Here is a 13957-nt window from a genome sequence, read left to right on the forward strand (position 1 = left end):
CACTTAGCCATCTTCCTAGCCTTATCACTTTGGAACCTTTTAAAATACAACATTAATTTTATTTTAGTATTAGGAAGTGTCTTTAGAGTAGAAATTCTCACAGATGATCTGCATATTAGTTAACTATGACTTAGCCAGTGGTCATAGTTCACAGTACTGATTCTTAACTCTCCAACAGGAACCATTATTTACATTTAATTTGGATGAATTTGTTACTGTGGATGAAGTCATAGAAGAAGTAAATCCTTCTCAAGCCAAGCAGAATCCATTAAAAGGAAAAAGAAAGGAAGCCCTCAAAATTTCTCCTTCCCCTGAACTTAACTTAAAAAAGAAAAAGGGGAAAACTTCTGTCCCTCACAGTGTTGAGGGAGAATTGTCCTTTGTAACATTAGATGAAATAGGGGAGGAAGAAGATGCAACTGTGCAAGCTCTAGTCACTGTGGATGAAGTCATTGATGAAGAAGAGCTCAATATGGAAGAAATGGTAAAAAATTCCAACTCCCTTCTTACCTTAGATGAACTAATTGACCAAGATGATTGCATTCCCCACAGTGGACCTAAAGATGTTACTGTCCTGTCGATGGCTGAAGAACAAGATCTACAACAGGAACGCTTGGTAACTGTGGATGAAATTGGAGAAGTAGAAGAGTCAGCAGACATAACTTTTGCTACTTTGAATGCTAAAAGAGATAAAAGGGATTCTATTGGGTTCATTTCTTCCCAGATGCCTGAAGACCCTTCCACTTTAGTTACTGTAGATGAAATACAGGATGACAGCAGTGATTTTCACTTAATGACTTTGGATGAAGTAACTGAAGAGGATGAAAACTCTCTGGCTGATTTTAACAACCTTAAAGAAGAGCTGAATTTTGTTACTGTGGATGAAGTTGGAGATGAGGAAGATGGAGACAATGATTCAAAAGTTGAGTTAGCACGAGGCAAAATTGAGCACCATACAGATAAAAAAGGAAATAGAAAGAGGAGAGCTGTGGACCCAAAGAAGTCAAAGCTTGATTCTTTCTCCCAAGTAGGTCCAGGAAGTGAAACTGTTACACAAAAAGATCTGAAAACCATGCCTGAAAGACATTTGGCAGGTAGATACTTGAAAGTATTCATTTTTTCTGTTTCATGAGATTACATTTAAAACTATGAACACAGTGCCACAGTAGGAATAATGTCATTCTGTTGAAATTCTGTAAGGTGGCAGTTACAACCACTCCACAGAACTTTGTTTTCCACAGAAACAAGGTGTTGGTTGCACACATTTAGTTTACAGAACACAGGTTGTCCCAAGTTGTTAAACCTCAAGAAAGGATGTCAAAACTGGGAGACAAAGTGAACCAGCCAGTGTAGAGCTTCAGTGAACACATTGTGTTATGGATGGAGGAACAAGCTTTTAAAGAGGAGAATACTGTTCACATTACAGTGCCTCTCACTTTTAGCTTAAACTTAGGTTTAGGACAAGCAGGAGGACAAATTATTTTTTTGTTTGTTTGTTTGTTTGTTTGTTTTTTAAGATAAGGTCTCACTGTGTGAACCTTTTAGACCTGGAATGTAGACCAGGCAGCTTTGAACTCACAAAAATCAGCCTATCTCTGCTTCTGCTTTCTGGGTACTGGAATTAAATGTGTGAATAACCATACCTGGAAGATTTTGGTCTTTTGAGATGAGGTCTGACTCTGTAGTTCATGTTGGCCTAGAACTCAGAATATAGACTTGAACTCAGGATATTCTTCCTTCCCATGTGCCAGGATTACAGGTGAGAGTTACCACACTTGGCATAGCATAATATTTTGATGGTATGGCATAATGGAGCAGCTTGCTTGCTTATAGGACATGAGAGAGACCAAATTAATTTCCATTTAGAAAACTTTGAACTCAGTCGCCATAATATGTTACAAAATAAGTCACCCTGATGAGAAGGAATTCAAATAGTAGTTTATTTTGTTTCCTTAGATGTTATAAATGAAGCTATTTAATGTGTTAATAAATGTCTACTTTGTAAAAGTTAAAAAAAGCAAGCCAGGTAGTGGTAGTGTGGGCCTGTAAGCTCAGCACTCAGGGGGCTACTCAGGCAGTCCTCTGAGTTCAAGGCCTGCTTGGTCTATAGAGTCAGTTTCTGGACAGCCAGGGCTGTTTGTTATACAGAGAAACCCTGATTTAAGAAAAAAGAAAGGAAAGGAGAAGGAGAAAGAAGGAGAAGGAAGGAAGGAAGGGAGAGGGGGGGGGAGGGTGAGAGAGAGAGAATACCTTGAAATATTTAACTAAACTAAGAATGGAATATCAGGAACATCTTTTTGGATTGGCAACAATTCAGGGGAAAGTATAAAGCCATACTGTGAAAAGAATAGGAAGGGACAATTTTTCAGAACACAAATGGAAACATGTTATTCTAACTAAACTGCCTTTTAACATAGATTTCTATTTAGTGTTAAGTTTCTCTGCTGTGTGTGCTGGCACATGCCTGTAATCTAGCACTCAGCTTCAGCTACATAAGAAAGTCCCTGTGAGCCGGGCGGTGGTGGCCCATGCCTTTAATCCCAGCACATGGGAGGCAGAGGCAGGCGGATTTCTGAGTTCAAGGCCAGCCTGGTCTACAAAGTGAGTTCTAGGACAGCCAGGGCTATACAGAGAAACTCTGTCTCACAAAACAAAACAAAACAAAACAAAACAAAACAAAACAAAGCAAAACAAACAACAACAGAACCTAACTAAAGAAAGACCCTGTCTCAGAAACACAAGGCAATCTCCCCAAATTTAGGTAGTTTTTTGCAACAAATATTAGAATTTCTAGATAGTTTAATATGCTAAATTTCAAGCAATTTAAATACTGTTAATGAAGCAATAAATTAGGCTTTCTTTTTAAAGCTAAAACGCCAATGAAGAGAGTTAGAATTGGGAAATCATCACCCTCACAAAAAGTGGCAGAACCAACAAAAGGCGAAGAGGCCTTCCAAATGAGTGAAGGAGGTAAAGGGGCTATTCGGGTGGGGAAAAAACACACAACATGAGATCATGATAGAGCTTTGACATATAACCAGGCAAGAAACTAGAAAGGCAGCAGCCAGGCTTAGAAGAGCCTTGTAAACTTCTTTCTTCATAATTTAGAGAGATTTTGGAACAGTGACAATAGAACAAAAAAATATTTGTGGAAATTACTCACAAGATGTTATTGTGACCATGTTCTAGCATCAGGGATCAATAATTTATTAACTGTCTGTTTACAGGCATCCAGCCTGTAAAAAACAGAATGCTTAATAATATTTAAGTTGATGCAAATAAGGAACATTGTCACCGATAAATAACTTGTTATTGTATCTAATATTTCATTGTATCCTATATCCTTCCTGTTGTTGACAGTAAAATACTAAGGTCATTCCTGATTTCTAAGAGTGCATTGATAGGAAAGGCAAAGGAAAGTGTCTTCCAGTGTGACGATATCCCTTCAGCATCTTCTTTGCAGTACTGAGGAAAAGTTCTTTGAATCTGATCCCTCTACCCTCCTTTCCTCCTCCAACGTCTATTAAAACTCTCTTTATTTTATTTGCTGACCAGTGGTGACGATATTTCCTTCTCCATTACCTAGCTAACTCACACTGCTTTCTTTTATATTTACCTAAGAAAATGAATCTTCTCTGATGGCCACCTTGAGTTTTACCTTTATTGACTCCTTACACATAAACTACAGCAAACTTCCTATATCATTAGAGGACAAAAATCAATGTTGGCTTTGGAATTCCCCTAGCAACAAAATACAGCATATAGAATAGTGGTTTTCAGCCTGTGGGTCACTACCCCTGTGGCAATCCTCTGTCTTCAAAAACTACTTAGATTACGATTCATAACAGGAGCAAGATTATAGTTATGAAGTAGCAACAAAAGTAATTTTATGGTTGGAGATCACCACAACATGAGGAACTGTATTAAAGGATCACAGCATTAGGAAGGCTGAGAATCACTGATCCAGGTATTTAAAAAATATTTCCTCTCTTACTTTAGTCTTGAGGTCTTGGCATTGTTTGTTACTGCTTATCATGTCCCAAACTGGTATCCCTTCTTTTCTATAACAACTTTTTACAGTAAGCTGTAGTTAATAGTTTTATCTCACCAGTAGCTCCTAATATGAATTCCTTAAGTTTTAGGTTTTTTGGTTTTTTTTTTTTTTTTAATCAAAGATTTCTGGTATGTTAGGTCAACTTTGACACCAGGTTGCTTAGAATTGCTTCTTCTCAACTGAATAATATAGGAGAGGTAATTTATTTATGGTTCATTTAATAATTGTTTTTCCATTAATTTCCTCAAAAGACCTAATAATGTCAGAAAGTCATTTGCAACTCAGTTTTAAATTTAAGTGATTTATTTTAGTTTACTCTTAGTTATTATATAGCTTTTATATAAGATACTGTAGTGTATAATCAATCCATTATTAACATGTGTGTGCCTTTGGAATGCTAGGAGCAAATACAATAATAAATAAGTTAAAATTTATTACTTGAGTAAAGAAAAAAGAAGAGATCAGAGGCAGAGAGAATAAGTTGTTTGACCATCGAGCCAAGAAAAAGGCTGTGTACACCCTTAATAGACTTAAGATTTGACTCTAGAACAGAATTACTCTTTGCTTGTGCCTATTTCCATTAATCTCATGCATTGCCTCCTTATAAATTAACATTGACTCTGTCAGGTCTACAGAACTTGACTCTTAAAAGGAGGACTGTGAGGGAGAACAAGAGACAGGGATGGGAGTTGACGAAAGGATTGTGTTTATTTCATGCAGAATCTAGATTTAAGTAGATCATGAGAACAGGACTGTATTTGAGAGAAAGAAGGGCAGATACAATTGAAATACAGCGATGTGCAGATCACAAAGATATTATGAAACTCGCTATTTTCTACTAAAAATAATAATAATTATGTCACCCTTCTCCTTTCTAGAGCTATACCAATAAAATTTTACATAGGCTTTAGCCGTATATCTCCTACACCCATTGAATATATCTATATTTACTCATTTGCTTCTTGGATCAAGGAATCATTAACTAAGGCATAGTTTAATGAGTTTTAAGAATAGTTTTGGAATATGGAGAATATCCAATGTTAATTTGACAAATATATCTATTTTAAATAACTTCATGTTTTTCCTTTAACTTTTAATGACTTTAGTTGATGACGCTGAACTAAAGGATTCAGAACCTGATGAAAAACGCAGGAAGACTCAAGACTCTTCTGTAGGCAAATCAATGACATCTGATGTCCCTGGAGGTAAAGTAAAAAAATGACATGTTTTTCTTATACCCATGAAGTCAGAAGTGAGCAGGTTAACCTTGCTTGGTGTTCCTGAATACAACTTCTCTAGGACTTTTTTTTTTTATTTTAAATCCTGGCATGGATGTTTTTATTTCATTCTTGAAGGCTGGGATATGCTTCTTGTTTTGTTGTTATACTATAATTGCTGTTATGGTGAAAACTGAGTTATACTTCCCCAAGCAAAAACTCCAGTTATTAATAGGAAACTTTGCTTACAGCCAACTACTATGCTGAGTTGAAGGGCTTTTACTTGTTTAGCAGCCCAACATTGTGCTGCTTCTCCATTTTGTAACTTAACAGGGTGTTTCTGAGATGTTTGTTTTCTACTCTCTCACTCTTCGACGTATATTCAAAGCCGTTAGCATTCTGGCTTCTCTTGAGACGCTCAATATATATATTACATATTGTTAAAGATACATGTCTTAAACTGCTAGGGGATAGAGCTAAGTAGTAGAGTGCCCTAGGTTCAAGATCCTCAAAATAAATCTGTGTTTTGTGACTTCATTGCTGTCTTAAGTATATAGCAGTGTGTGTTCTGTGTGTGTGGTGGGGTGGGGTGAGGTAATACTGTGTGTTAAATGTTCTCCCCAGATTTGGATAAAGTGATTGACACACTGTTGATGGAGTTTTCTCTTTGTCTTTCTTTCTGTCTTTTAGATTTGGACTTTCTTGTTCCGAAGGCTGGATTTTTCTGTCCAATTTGCTCCCTCTTCTACTCAGGTGAAAAAGCAATGGCAAATCACTGCAAGAGCACACGTCATAAACAAAATACAGAGGTAACACATACAAATCTTCAAGTGTTGTCACCATCTTTTGATTTAAAATGAGTCTGCCCAACGTATATCTTTCTTTGTGAGAACTTGGGTATTTATTCCAGTTCATTGCTCGTAAATTGAAAAAATCCCTGCTTTCCTGTGTTGCTGTGTGTTGCTGTGGTCTCTAGCCCTAATCTTTTTCCTGGAGCAATATCATTGTGTAGAACAGACTGTGGAAGCCAGTAGTGTCTTGTGGACATCCTTTACAGTACAAGATTCTGCTTGTCCTGATGTTCTGTTTCGAATGCTTGTACATATTAACATACTAACGTTTCTGAATTTCTAGTCAGAAGAAAAATGTTATTTTCTTTTTTTGTTGTATATGTTTTGAGAAAGTTCTGCTCTAAGAAAGTTTTAGTCTTAGCCATGGTTGAAGCAGTAGTTCTGCTCCTAATTATCTAAGATTGTTTAATATAGTCTGTGTATTGAACTTTTAAAACCAAGATATCTCGTAGCAGGCCTTGAGCCTAGAGTTTCATCTCGCTTTGTTTAATTCTAGGTCTAACCCCTCACACATTATTATATTAAATTACTATTCTTAAGCTTTTAACCTATTATAATCTTACTTTTTTTTTCCATTTGAAATCTTTCAACTGGGGCCAGATGTGGTATCATACACCTTTAGTCCTATACTCTGGTGGCAGCGGCAGGTGATATTTCGAGTTTGAGAATGATAGAGTTCAAGGCTAGTCAAGGAACCTTGTCTTTAAAAATCAAGAATAATTTAAAATCTTGCAACTGCTTCATATGGCCCTTGGAATAATATCCACACTGACTGTGGCTCTATGAGACTGCACAGCCTGCCTCATCTGTGGCTTTACCTCTGTCTTGTTACTCTTTTTCTTTCTTGTACTTCAGATGCCATTGTGCCATTCCCTTAATTACTAATCCTGCGCCCCTCTCAAACTTATTGTGAGGTTACTTTTTCCTATCTTTTGGTCTCTACTCATACATTAGCTACTATGAAGGGCCTTTGCTTAAAAAAGCAAGCTCCAAAAGCCAACTGTCGTGGCCTAGGACTCCGATTTCAGCACTTGGCAGGCAAAGGCAGGCAGATCACCTTGAATTCAAAGACAGCCTGATCTATATAGTGAATTCAGAACAGCCAGGACTACATAGAGTAACCTGTCTCACAAAACCAAAATTAAAGAAAAGAAAGTAAACTTGGTTCTACATCCACAAAAAGATCAACTTTACCTAGTTTCTCTGTTACTATTTAATTTTGTTGTGCTAGGGATTGAACCCAAGAATAGGCACATGCTCAGCAAGGACTTGGAGCACCGGGTCACACCCCACACTACTCCTTCCTTCTTGTTATAGTTGTAGAGTAATTACTGCCACCTACACGGATTTCAGGTTTGCTTCTCTTTGGTTCCTTTATTATAGTGTAAACACTTGGAAAAATGCATTATTTTTCTATCTACTACTAAATCCCCCAAGCCCCAAGCATAATGTGTGGCATACCATCAAATATCAGAAGGATGAATAGGGCAAGAAATGAATGTAATTAAGACACTGCTTTAAATTTAAATTTTAAAATAAATATAATGAAATACACTTAGGATTGCACACATAGCAAGCATCATCTAACAAATGTTTCATATTGAAAATTGCTTTTAACAGAAGTTCATGGCCAAGCAAAGAAAGGAAAAGGAGCAGAATGAGACTGAAGAAAGAAGCTCTAGGTGATGGAGGAAAGGAGAAAAGAATTCATTAGAAATTCATTTAGGGTCCAGTTGATTTGTGTATTTTTGTTATCATTTAATTTGTAATTTTTTTGTTTCAAAAGCATATTCATGTTGTACAAATTTCTGATTGCCCTTGATGTAGAGAAACTGATGGGAAAATATGATGGGTTTGATTTTTATATCAAATCATCAGGCATGGATAATACCTTTTAGAAGTGTTTAAATAAATGTTCCTACTGTATATTTCAACACTGTTGTGTTTGTGTTGATTTGTAAAGGCTTGCTTGCCTCTGGTTACAGACAAGGCTCTTCTCCACAACCCTGGGATTTAGAGTATTTGGCAGTTCATGTGTTTCTGGAAGTAATAGTATGATATGTTACTTTGTCTCAACCATCCATGTATATAGGTCTGATTCTTATATGTTCAGTTTTTCTGCATAATGAGATGACATCATGTTTGTCCAAGGGAGGATTGAGTAAAATACTGCTTAAACTTTTATATGTGTTAGAAAACTTTTTTTTCTGTTTGTAGAAAGGACCTGCCAGATCATGGAAGTATTAGTTTAGATATACAGAACAGTTTCTACTTTCTATGAATTTCCAAATATGATTTTAAAACATCTGAATAATTTAATGTATAAAAAGTTATAAAGGTCTCAAAAACAAATTAACTGAATGTTTTCTAAGTAGGTGCTAGATCCCATCCTTCCTGATCAGTCAATACTGCAGACATAGCTGCTAGCTTGAAGTTGGTTTCGTTTCCGATACCTCAGCATTTCTGTATAAGTAATAATAGGAAAAGGATGAGTAGAAAGAAATAACAACTCAGAAAATATCACTTTAGGTACATCCCACCATAGCACAGAAGGTTATGCTACGCAGCCAACAAAAAGTGAAGATCTGGGGCTTGAGAAATGGCTTAGACGTTAAGAGTACTGGCTGCTTTTCTAAGGGCCCAGGTTTGATTTTAAGCCACCTACATGGTGGCCCACAACCATCTAACTCCAGTTCCAGGAAATCTAACCTCCTTTTCTGATTTCCATGGCATCAGGCATGCTCATGGTACACATACATACAGATAGATAAAATACACATACATATAAATAATAATTTTTAAATGCTTTTAAAGTGAAGATTATACCACCACCACCACCACCCCCCCGCCCTTCAAACTAATTGCATACTCTGTTGAAAGTTAACCACAGCCCAGGCAACATTACAAAATACATGCAGCCAACTAGGGAAGTGAAGGGGAAAATGTTGGCTTGCGCTCGTCAAAGCTGTTGCAGTTAAGTGGTAACAAGAAGAGATTCTAAATAGTAGGAGAATAATAGGCCAATATTTGCAACCAAGGAAGCTTTAGACTTCATCAACCTAGACACTGTCTGCGGCAGTGTTGGTCTTTATTCTTAGCGCCTAGTAGGAAAATTTTACTTCCTTTTAATTATCTCTTAAAGGCTACTTTCTTAATGTGCCAGGATTTGAAAGTGTAAAGGAACTGCTAAAGCATGAAAGCGATAAGGGGTTATTTCATTCTAATGACCAATAATGGCAATTATGTGTCACAAATAATTTTCCCTTATGAGACTCTCGTTGCAGAAGATTTTTGTTGGTTTTGTTGTTGTTGTTGTTTTTAAGTTCTTCTTGATGTTTTCAGATAATATTGAAGTATGTTTATCCCTTTTTAATCTTGCCGTGGTTGTGAAGTGTATGTTCATAACAGATTCTGCTTACTGGTGGAGATTTGACTTTAGATTGATGCTCACTTCTACAAAGTTTCTGTCATTTCACCAGTAGACACCAAAGCAAAAGCAGGTCATGCGAGTCTATGGTTGCACATTCATATCATGGCTTGCATGCGGTTCCTAGGGATGAAATTCATGTCATCAGGCCTGGCAGCAGAATTGGGCCATCTTGCTATAAAAGTTTAGAGCTTTACTGCTCTCTCTTAGAGAATGTTATAGAAACTTGCCTTTCCAGAGCTGCTTCTTTGATATCAGCAGTGTCAAGTGTAATGGGGACTGAGGGTGTAGCTCAGTAGGTAGAATACTTGCCTAGCTTGCACAAAGCCTTGGTTTCAAATCCCAAGCACACTCATAAACCTTGTCTTAAACCCAGCACTCAAGCAGCTAGGCAGAACGGTCAGTGGGTCAAGGTCATCTCAGCTACATTGCAGGTTCAAAACTAGAGTTTTGTATTACTTGATTCTAAAAACCTATCAACCAATAAGAAGACAAGGGGGATATTTATGTTCATTTACTAATTAACATAATTTCATATGCTTATACTGATTAACCAACCTATTTCCAACTCAACTCCAGTTCTTACCCATAATTACTTCCAGTATCATTTGTACACTATCTCTTGGCCATTGAGGTAGCTCGGGAAGTAAAATTGCTTGCCACTGAGCCAAAAGACCTGAGTTTGATTCCTGGGACCCTCATGGTAAAAAAATTGACTGCCACAAGTTTTCTTCTAACCCTCACATGCACACTCATGTGTACCTTCATGTGTACACATACTCACCTATATATGTTATAAAATAAAATATCTATAAGTAAAAAGTGTATCTACATGACAAGCATGCTGTAGTGGCTAGTTTTATGTCAACTTGACACAGCTGGAGTTATCACAGAGAAAGGAGCTTCAATTGAGGAAATGCCTCCATGAGATCCAACTGTAAGGCATTTTCTCAATTAGTGATCAAGGGGGAAAGGCCCCTTGTGGGTGGGACCATCTCTGGGCTGGTAGTCTTGGTTATATAAGAGAGCAGGCTGAGCAAGCCAGGGGAAGCAAGCCAGTAAAGAACATCCCTCCATGACCTCTGCATCAGCTCCTGCTTCCTGACCTGCTTAAGTTCCAGTCCTGACTTCCTTCAGTGATGAACAGCAGTATAGAAGCATAAACTGAATAAACCCTTTCCTCCCCAACTTGCTTCTTGGTCATGATGTTTGTGCAGGAATAGAAACCCTGACTAAGACACACAGGCCTTGATGACCCCAGAGGCCAGAAGAGAGTATTAGATCCCCTGGAGTCAGAGTTATGGGCATTTGTGAGCTGCCATGTGGGTGCTAGAAATCAAACCTGCTTCCTCTGGAAGAGCAGTCTCTGTCCCTTCCACTTTATTTTTGAGATAGTTCTTTTCATTAAATCCAAAGCTCAGTGTCTCAGCTATACTGACTGGCTAACAAATCCAAGAGATCCTTCCTTTTCTCTACCCTCTCAGGTTACAGATGCATACAGTATTCTTTTTAAAACTGTGTCTGAACCCAGATTCAAATAAATTTGATACATTGTGATTGTATGGTGGGCCTTTATATAATTAAAAATATTTTTTCAGGGCTGCATTTGATTCAGTGATAGAACATTTGCGTAATACATATACATGAGGCACTCAGCTGGACCTTAATATCTCAGACAACAGGCTTAAATGTTTTGTTTTTCAAGACTGGGTTTCTCTATTTAGATTTCTGAGGTAAGTGCTGAACTTAGAAGATTGTATATGAGTGTGCATATTGATTGACCATATGTGTATAAAACATGCTTTGTCCTTAGAGACTTACTTGAGAACGTGAGCATGAAGCACTGCATGACAGTGTAGCTTGTTCTAAGTGCTCCCTGGGCAGCTTAGATATGAAGAGTTAAACACAAAAGGAAATAAATAATTATTAAAGGGGGGCCTCAAGGTAAAGACAAGTTACATTGTTTGTGAAGCAGCATGTAATAAATTAAGATCTAGACCAAAAGCAACTCTACCAACCAACTGTGTCTAATTGGTATTTATAGCACATTCCACACAACAAGTGCCTGTAGCAGAATAACAAACAGAAAGCCACTAAACATATGAGGATTAGATAACACACATGCAGATAGTGAAATGCTTAAATAAGAAAAGAGATCTCAAAATAACTAGGTAAGCTCCTACTCTAATGTTCCAGTAAAAAAAGGGGGGGGGGCTGGAAATTGGAGCAAATTAAACCCAACAGAAGCAAAAATAAGTAGTGAAATTAGAGATACAATAGAAAAGTTAATGAAACAAAGCACTCTCTAGAGTTAATCCAATTGTGAGCCTGTGGCAAGCACTGAGTGAAGTTGGGAGCAGCACCAGCAGGCTTTGTAGCCACTACCATAACAAAACCAAGAAGAGATGTCTGAACCCTGTTGGTTTCAGCGGAGAGTTGTAAGTATTCAAAAGTTTTACAGTACTCATTTTATGAGCTCTTTCAACCATGTAAGACTAGTTCCAGTATCAAAAAGTCAATGTAATTCACTCTTAAGAGCAGACTAAAGAAAATTATATATATTCAGAAAGGGCATTTGATAGAATTTAATGTCTATTTATGTTTAAAGCCTGCATACTAAAAACAGGATTTTTTTTTTCTTCCTGGCTTAGCTCCTGCTCATCTTAGAAAGAACAGTTGAAGTGCTATGTAAAGTATGTCTGGCTTTAAGTGACATGTATAGTAAAGCCTTTGGGTCTGACTTTGAGTAAAATGTTTCAGCAAAGCCCTTTGCTATGTTTGGGTTAATCAGTAGAGGCTGAGAAATTGTTTCGAAACTGTTTGAACCTGAAAAAATGTTTTCTCCCTGGAAAGCCTGCATTTGTTGCTGTTTGAAAGCTTGCAGATGCAGAAACCTTGGTCCTAAAGCACTCCTGGAAACCTTGGAGTTCTTACTTTGAATTATGGATAACCATGGTCAAAAGGGACTGAGAGCTCTGTGTCGGTTGTCTGCTCTCTTGGGCAGCAAGGGCAGGGTAACTTTGGTAGTTGGACCCTTTCTTTCCTAGCCCCAATTAATTTTGTGTAATGACTGAATATAAGTAACTGGAGTGAGCTAGTCTGGATTGGTTGTTTTTCCAAGAAGGCTGGACCCTCTGCTCCTTTGGAAAATGAAGGCTTAGCGTCTTAGTGAGCCTCTCTCTACTACTGTGATACCTACAACCAACATCAATCAATAGACAGTAGCATGGCGAGGAATAGGTAGGAACAAAATGGACAGGTTGCAAAACCAGAGCAGAAGAGGACAGACATGTTTCCACACATCCCTTCAAGGTATGCCACTGTCTGGAGACCTCCAGAAGTTCTTCCACTTCCTACCTTCACCATTCCACAGAACAAGCCTTTAATTGTGGACCTTTAAGAGGCACTGAAGCCATAGTACCTAACCTCATACTTACTGTTGTAGTTTGGTCTCAGGAGAAAATCATTCCCCACTGCTAGGCAATAAGCTATAAGCAAGTATAAGCTATAAGCTGTAAGCTATAAGCTAGTAAATATACTTGTTTCTTTCTCTCCACCTCCCCTGCTGTGCCTCAGACAGATTATAAGTGAAGTAGTTCTTTACAGATGACATAATTGCCTACCCAGAAAGCTTCAAGGCAATAAGACTCTTCAGTAAAGTTGCACTCAGTAAACAAAAACTGATATTTTCTGCACACAAATAGCAAAATATATACAGTATGTTTGCTATTTTTATTTAAAAAAAAAAGACAGGTATAAGTGTGCCTAAATGTGTATAATCTATGAAGTGAAAATTCTAGCCAGCTATGGTAGCACACACCTGTACTCTTAGCAGGTCAGAGGCTAATGCAGGAGAATCAGAAGTTTAAGGCCAGCATTAGGCTATATGAGACTGTAGGGAGATGATTAGGTGTGTGCCTTGCAGAGGACCTGGGTTTGATACTGTGTGTCTGTACTGGTTAGTTTTATGTCAGCTTGACACAGGCTAGAGTCATTTGAGAGATAGCAACCAAATACCTACACAAGATCAGGATGCAGGGGAACCTGTAGGGCATTTTCTTATTTAGTGATATGGGAGGGCCCAGTCAATTATGGGTGGTGTCATCCTTGGGCTAGTGGTCCAAGTTCTATAAGAAAGCAGACTGGACAAACCAAGAGAGCAAAAAAGCCAATGAACACTCCTAGGCGGGCCTCTGCACTAGTCCCTGCATCTGAGTTGCTACCTTATTTGATTTCCTAGCCTGACTTCTTAGATGATGAACAGTGATAGATGGAAGTGTGAGCCAAATAAATCATTTCCTCCCCAAGTTGCTTTGGTCATGGTGTTTCATCACAGGAATAATAACCCGGACTACATCAGTGTCATAATCAAGAGTGTGTTACTACTAGAAAGCAAAACTTGTTGCAG

The 13957-nt window shown here is 37.8% G+C and overlaps 1 protein-coding gene across 25 annotated transcripts in view; it reads left to right on the top strand.

The window, feature by feature from the left end:
* The window catches only part of Zfp638 (zinc finger protein 638), a 119804-nt gene extending 111748 nt beyond the window's left edge, over window positions 1-8056 (top strand). For 12 of the 25 annotated variants that reach the window (XM_006505704.4, XM_017321434.2, XM_006505705.4 and 9 more), the window contains 5 exons: window positions 179-1094; window positions 2869-2970; window positions 5161-5259; window positions 5962-6080; window positions 7743-8056. In XM_006505704.4, the coding sequence (XP_006505767.1) occupies window positions 179-1094; window positions 2869-2970; window positions 5161-5259; window positions 5962-6080; window positions 7743-7808 (1302 nt within the window). In that variant the 3' untranslated portion in view covers window positions 7809-8056. Of the gene's footprint in view, window positions 1-178; window positions 1095-2868; window positions 2971-5160; window positions 5260-5961; window positions 6081-7742 lie in introns of those variants that run through there. The other 13 variants (XR_001785106.2, XM_006505706.4, XM_017321429.2 and 10 more) reach the window with 5 other exon arrangements.
* The last annotated feature ends 5901 nt before the right edge of the window (window positions 8057-13957 follow it).

This window comes from Mus musculus, chromosome 6 (assembly GCF_000001635.26).
Source record: "Mus musculus strain C57BL/6J chromosome 6, GRCm38.p6 C57BL/6J".
NCBI lineage: Eukaryota > Metazoa > Chordata > Mammalia > Rodentia > Muridae > Mus > Mus musculus.